The 7381-nt window shown below is 39.7% G+C and overlaps 1 protein-coding gene across 1 annotated transcript; it reads left to right on the top strand.

Annotated features, from left to right (window-relative positions):
• The first annotated feature begins 212 nt into the window (after positions 1-212).
• alpk2 (alpha-kinase 2) lies at positions 213-6754 on the top strand. Its single transcript, XM_034708908.1, has 9 exons — positions 213-979; positions 1069-1216; positions 2912-3039; positions 3121-3165; positions 3265-3563; positions 4795-4883; positions 4989-5206; positions 5314-5362; positions 5445-6754. Exons 1-9 carry the CDS (start codon positions 259-261, stop codon positions 5650-5652), a joined length of 1905 nt encoding a protein of 634 aa, XP_034564799.1. The 5' UTR covers positions 213-258; the 3' UTR covers positions 5653-6754.
• The last annotated feature ends 627 nt before the right edge of the window (positions 6755-7381 follow it).

Below are 7381 nucleotides of genomic sequence, written 5' to 3'. Positions count from 1 at the left end.
TCTTCTGAGAAATCTTCATCAGACACTGAGTTTGTCTTCACCGCAAGAAAAACAATAAATGAGGACATTAATTACCTCAGTAGAGAACTATCAAACTTGGCTGTTGTCCCTGCAGATCATTTTATTATCTCTGAGGAGAGCCGAATTGCGTACATTACTTTAGATTTAGATGATCCGTTCGCCTCCAGGGTTGCAAAACCCATTGACATAGACTTACAACCTGGGAAAGCAGAGGTAAATCAGAAGACAGCCGAAAAGATGCCTCACAAAACACACTCAAAAAAGGACAAATCATCTAGTCATCATCATGGCAAACAGGCCTGCAAGAAACAAGAGAACTTGTCTCACCATGTTTCTGCCCAGCAAATTTGCAAACAGGAGAACACTGATCCCCTCAGTGTGGAAAATCACACCACTGAGCACACTCCAGCCGTGCTTGACGAACCTAAATTGGTGATTGAGACTTGTGTAGCAAATGAGAAGGCTCCAAGCAAGCCACACGGGAAGAAGAAGAAGAAACATGCTCCGAATGCAACAGGAGTGAAGGGTGTGGTGGAGCCGCTGGTTGAGGCGGAGAATGGATCAAAACCAAAGAGTGCGAAGGGAAGGATTGAAATGTTTGAGGCCAAACTGGATGCTAAAGCTGGGAAAGCTCAAAAGGACATTAAGAAGTCCAGTGGTGAGAAGATTTTCCAGCAAACGGAGGCTAAAGCTTCCCAGGAGGATCAAACACTACATCATACAGAGCACCAAGACCATCAGCCCAAAGCCTCCCCCAGTCCTCCGAATGATGATATCATCAAAAAGCGACGACTGTCTGAGAATAAGTTTGGGAAAATTTTAAGTGCTTTGGAGTCGAAACTGCCAAAGCAAGATGTTTCTATCCAGGCCAATGGGGAGGAGGCTAAGGCGGAAGCAGGGTCAACTCGCAGGAAAGCGTACAGTGACGTGGTCAAACAGAAAATCACACCTGCTGAAGGTAAACTGTTAATCTGCTGTTCTCCTGCATGATGAAATGTAGAGACTCATTGTTCGTTTCTTAATTAAACTTCATGTTAATGTCTGCAGAGGTCAAGGTAGTGAAGACTATCCAGGTAGTGTCTGTGAGCGGGGACCCCCAGAGTCTGTGCCTGTGGTGTCAGTTTACAGCTGTGTTCTCCAACCACACCGTCAGCTGGAGCAGAGACGGCAGTGTTCTGGCTGATATCAAGAGAAGGTATGATATGTCATTTCACTTTGTTTTTAAAATGCATTCCCTCATATTTTAATCTTGTCTGTACAGAAAATGTTTAGCCTGACATTGCAAGACCTATTTGTAAATATGACTCAATCTGAGGCCTCTAAGCTTGGTTTGATTTCCAAAATGTTTCTGGATACGACAACAAATCAGAGCAATGCAACTTGGAATACAGTGGAACAGTTTTTAAGCTAGGTAGCTTGTGTCAGCATCCAATATAAATTGCTTCTAGTTCAAAATACATCACAGACATCTAATATTTCATGACCAATGCAACAACTCCAAACTAAGCAAGTGTTTGGTCTTATTTCTGGTTAAAACATTTCTTGTTAGACTTAACAAAACCACATTCAACTGGAAAGTCCAGATAAATATCTTATTTCAAGATAATGAAATGAAATGAAAATAAGGCCTGAATTATTTGTAATGAGTAAGAAAAATCTGTTAATTGAATAAGAAAGAAAGATTTAAGTTTCTCAAGTCAAGACATTATTTTTATTACAAGAAAATTAACTTTTATTTTAAAAAAAACTTGATAAAAAGTGTGGACAAAGTGGTACCTCTAATCTCATCTTGTTGTCCTTTCACTGTCCAATGTGTCACACAATGTGACTCTTTACTGTGGAAAAAGTGGGCAAGTCATCTCATCTGACACCTCCCCCTCGCAGTGGTTACAGGCAATAAACAATAACAATGTGGAATTTTTCAGTCTAAAGCTAATGGTCTTGTTTGCTTTTATAGGTCATAAAGAGGTCTCACTGTTAATTTCAGCCTGTTTCATAACCAGATACAAACTCCTCACAGGAGCTTTAACATGAACCACTGACAGAATTGTTAATTATCGATGCAACACTACAGTCAGAACTTTAATATTAGCCATCTTGGATGTACATGACAATACCTCAGTCCCTAAACTTTCCCCATATTAGATAAAGATGTGTGACTGGACTGACTTTCAACAGGCTTAAACACAATCTCTAAATAGGAGGAGGGACAGACGCATTCACCAGTGCTAAATCAAATACATCAAGCTAGCTGGTCCGTCTGGCTACTTTAACAATTATCCAACAAGGCCTGCAACATTGTTATTGAAGTGTTTCATCAACACCAGCAGTTGACCTCCAAATGTTTCTATTTAGCCAACTATTCAAGCTATTGATCCATTACTTTTAATGTTAGCTAGCTTCTTGACTTATGTTCATACAGATTCTTTTAGTGGACAATTTATATATATATATATTTGAATGTAATGCACACTATTTGATCTACTCGTTATTTTCTGGTAGCAGTTGCATCTTCTTATTTGTCAAATTAAGTTAACAAGCTTACCTTGTATGTCCCTCACACTGTCAAAGTACCACCTGGGAAAACACTAGTTGTGCCTGTTAGCAGGTAATCAACACAGCTGTGACAAAAGACACAGGTGAAACTAATTACAGTAATCAAACAGGAGGGAAGCACACAAGGGCAGGAAGTAGAACCAGAAGCACAAGGAACAAATATTCCAAAATAACTACTAAAACAGTCAAATGTCAACAGATATAATAAATGTTATTGGCAAGGTTGTGATCCTGATCTGTAGTAATATTCTGTAAATGATTTAGATTTGGTTCTGGAGGGTGAAATGGCTTCTTTGTTTTGCTGCGTGTTGTGACATTGTGCGTCTCTCTGAAGTGCAGGGGATGAGAGCAGAGTGTCACTGACCATCACCAACGCTTCACACAAAGACTTGGGCAAATACCAGTGTCGGCTCACTAGTTCACATGGATCCGTCATCCTGGACTACATGCTAACATATGAAGGTATGAAACCTGATGCAACTACATTATCTTTAAAATAGACAAGACATGTGCAAGGTTAAAATCTTCTCTTCTATTTTTCAGTGCTCAGTGAAATTGTCATCCCTCCAGCTTCTAAGACCGTCACATGTAAGTAATGATGTTACTTGAGAGTTTTTCAACACAGCTGAGTCTTTATATTTTGACAGCTGACAGGAGTGACATTGGACCTGTTTGTATTTTTTCTAGCTGCCCCAGCAGAGGTGGGAAATGAAGAGGAGGATGTGCGCTGTTCCAGGCTGCTGTTCAAAGAGGATTTCTTAGCTGACCAATACTTTGGAGAGAATGAACCTGCCAGTATCATCACTGAAAAGGCTCACTTTGGGGAGGGGATGCACCGGCGGGCTTTCCGGACTAAGATGAAGGCGGGTCAGATACCTCTGCTACTGCCTGGATACCCTTGTGTGCTCAAAGTGCACAATTCTATCAGCTACGGGACCAAGAACAACGAGGAGCTGGTTCAGAAGAACTTCAGCTTGGCTGTAGAGGTAAGGAGAACAACGCAGGACTTGGAGTGAAACTGTGTTATGTGCAACACATTCTGTCTGCAAGGATGCAATAGTTCATTTGCAATTATAACAGATGTAATAAACCCACGACACAAAAAGTCCTCTGAGGAATTTTCATCTTGTTATGAAACAGACTGAAATTAACAGTTTGGCCTTTTTATGACTTATGAAAGCAAAAAGGCACAAAAATAGACAGTTCCTTGATTTTTATTTTAATGCCTTTCTCCATCACAAGAGGGTAGGTTTCAAACAAGGCAATTTACATTTGAATTTCATGAATATAACTCAAACAGCAAAGAGATAAAAGGTTTGTCCTAAGGAGGCTCCAAAATCTGCGGCATCGTAAAGTTACCCACAGGAGCTTTAATATATATTTATTAAGTTATTTTTGGGGAGCATCTTTGCCTTTATTTGATAGGACAGCTGAAGAGAGACAGGAAACATGGGGTGTAGAGAGTGGGGGAAGAAATGTGGCAAATGGTTGCGGCAGGGAGTTGAGCCAGCGACCTCTGCGACAAGAACTATAGCCTCTGTATATTTGGCGCGCTTAGACCACCAGGCCACCTGCACCCAAAGAGTTTTAATATATATACTTTTTTTAAGCTATATTTTGGGGCTTTTACACCTTTATTAGAGAGAGGGGAGGAAAGTGAATAGAGCTGGAAACAGGGAGAGAGAGCAGGGGAATGACATGCGAGAAAGGGGCTGCAGGCTGGAATCGAGCCTGGGCCAACCACTTCATGGGCTCGCGATTAAGTCATAAGGCCAAATCCACGCCCCAGAGTGTAAATATTCGAAAGGACGTGTTTCTATTAGTTTTTTCCCCCCAACATGTTCAGAAAGTTCTGTGACAAATTACCACTACTGTTGTAAAAACACATGGTGACAAAATCCTAAATAGTGACAACATACTGATTTTTCCTCACAATAATAGTTTTGGTGAGCATTTTTTATGCATAGCATTCACATGAAATATTATTTATGAATTTATAACTATAATACAGATTTGTACCCCAAAACACAAAAAAACAAAACATGTGACAGGTTATCTTTTAATTGGCCGACCCACCAGTTTGGACTTAAAGACCTCTTACAAACGTATCATCCACAGATTTAACTAATTCAACTGTATACTCATTATATACACTTACTACTTTTGACAACAAATACAATTTTATGTTGAAACAAGTGTATTATTGTCTCTCTTTAGGAGTGCCAGGTCCAGAACACAGCAAGAGAGTACATCAAGGCGTACACCACTGCAGCCCAGTCTTCTGAAGCCTTTGGAGATATCCCAGAGTGAGTTACACAAACTATACAGTGATCTATGATCTTAACACACAACTAAACTCTCTCTTTAGTATTCTAAAATAATGTGACACACCTGTTTTGTGCTCTCATCAGGATCATTCCCATCTATCTGGTTCACCGTCCATCTAATGACATCCCGTATGCAACACTGGAGGAGGAGCTGATCGGTGACTTTGTCAAGTATTCTGTGAAGGACGGCAAAGAGATCAACCTGATGAGACGTGACTCTGAGGCGGGACAGAAGTGTTGTGCTTTCCAGCACTGGGTCTACCACAACACTGAGGGAAACTTGCTGGTTACTGACATGCAAGGTTGGGAAATGAGATACTTTGACTGTGTGCAAATGTGCACATATTTTTTGATCAGCATTTGAAATTATAATTTAGAGGACTAAGTGTTTGTTCGTTTTGGTTTTCAGGAGTGGGAATGAGACTAACTGACGTGGGGATAGCTACGTGTAAGAAAGGGTGAGTCAGATTTTCAAATGATTTTAGATACAGGTTCTTGTTTCATGTGCATCGATTGACTAACAATCAATTTCTCTTTTAGATACAAGGGCTTCAAAGGAAACTGTGCCACCTCCTTCATTGACCAGTTCAAGGCCTTACACCTGTGCAACAAGTACTGTGAGATACTGGGGCTCAAATCCTTGCAGCCTAAACCTAAAAAGCCTGCAGCTGCACCGAAACCCAAACCCCAACCTGCTGCTGCACCTAAGAAGAAAACATTTGGGCCTACAGTGAAGGGGAAGTCATAACAGGACGAAAACACTGGACTATAGGGTTGCTTTTTTTTGTCATTTATTGCAATTTGCTTACTTCTGGACCTCAAAAGCAGAGTATCGTCTGTCAAAGAGGAAACAAACAATGTTCAAACTTTTGGGCGACATCATAGCAGAGAAGGATGCTCTGGCCTGTTATGAACAAGTGACTTTTAAACTCATGTTGAACATTTGAGTCTTTTATTTCAATGATGACATCACTGGAGATGTTTTGAGGGGGGGGGGGTCATAATCTCTGGGGGGCACTTTGTTTCACAGGTTTTGGGAAAACTGTGAGGAATTTGATGCTTGAACACTTGAACTTGGTGAGAATGTTGTTGAACTTTGATGTCTTAGAGTTTGCTTTTCGAAGAGATGCAATGATCTTGCTTTAGTGATATTTTTCTACTTCTGTGATGTTTCAAGCTATTAGTTCATTAAATTAATGAACTTGTTAATTAATTGATTAGAGGAAATGTCTTCTGAGTAGGATGTATGAAAAATACACACATTAAAGGACATTAATTGTTTTGTGTGACATAGTATGAGTGGGTAACTTTTGTGTGTTTGGTTTGGTTCACTTATTCTTCATTTCGTATTTTAAAATTAGTGAACTACTGAAACAGAAATTACTATTTTTTTATTTCAGATACATCAAAAATACATTTTGTACTCATAAGCTCATGCTATGTATGCCTTTGGGTGTATTTGCCAAAAATGTGAAGATTTCTTGGTTATAGTTCTGCTTTTTTGGATTGATTTTGAATATCTGGCATTGTCTTAAAAGGTCCATATGGCTCAAGTCAAGTTTGAAGTGACAAACATGTTTAACCAAGCTTGAGCCCATTTGAACTCAAAAGTATGCCAGCTATTCGACTGCAGTCTCAAACGGTCTCTGTATAATAAGTCTCTCTGTCCTGCTCTCACTGCTGACTTTGAAATCCCCTGACCCAAATTTCTGACATGGCTCTCAGGTTGCTTTGGCCAGTGTGAAGCAACAGTAGATCTTTGTTATTAAAAGAGATGTTGCTGGTTAAAGATGCCCTCTGTTTTCGTTGTATTAACTTGAATACACTCACATTTTTGTGGTTTGAACCAAGAGGGGGATGAATGTGCAAATGTGGTGTTGTCTGTACATAGCTGCTCATTTTTTAAGTGTGGACATTACATCTGTGGTGCAAAATGTGCCAAAATTTGGGCTATAGCAACAGCAAAAAATAAGCACTGTTTATTTATGTAATTTGCATGGATGAATACAATGTGTAATCACAAAAAAGAACATTACAAGCATTTAATCAAGTGACCTACAAACATTTTGAAAGAGTTGTAAGCAGCATGACGAATGTGGCCCAAATATTCCTATCTATGAGAAGTCCCCAGCAGAAAATTAACACCTCTAAAGTAAAGTAAAGTAGGTCACGCTTAGAGGCTCAAGATCATGTACAATGTATCGACACATGCACGTCTATTTTCATCTCTGTCCCTCCTGCATGGTGTAACGTGTCCAGAGCTATTGGAGCAAGACTGGGACAAATTCTAGGTATGAAAATATAAAAAATAAACTACTGCAAATCTACTAAAAGAAAATATAACAAAAGGAAAACAAATGACAAAAACCCAACCTGACGATCCAGGACACTGAGGAATATATTGAAGTCCTATTCACACTGTAGCTATTTAGTGTGATAATGGCGTTTGATAGACAGGACACAAACACCATTGTCAC

The sequence above is a fragment of the Notolabrus celidotus genome, chromosome 19 (assembly GCF_009762535.1).
Source record: "Notolabrus celidotus isolate fNotCel1 chromosome 19, fNotCel1.pri, whole genome shotgun sequence".
NCBI classification, from domain to species: domain Eukaryota; kingdom Metazoa; phylum Chordata; class Actinopteri; order Labriformes; family Labridae; genus Notolabrus; species Notolabrus celidotus.
Note: the sequence above shows the minus strand (reverse complement) of the source record. Positions and strands in the feature narration are given on the sequence as shown.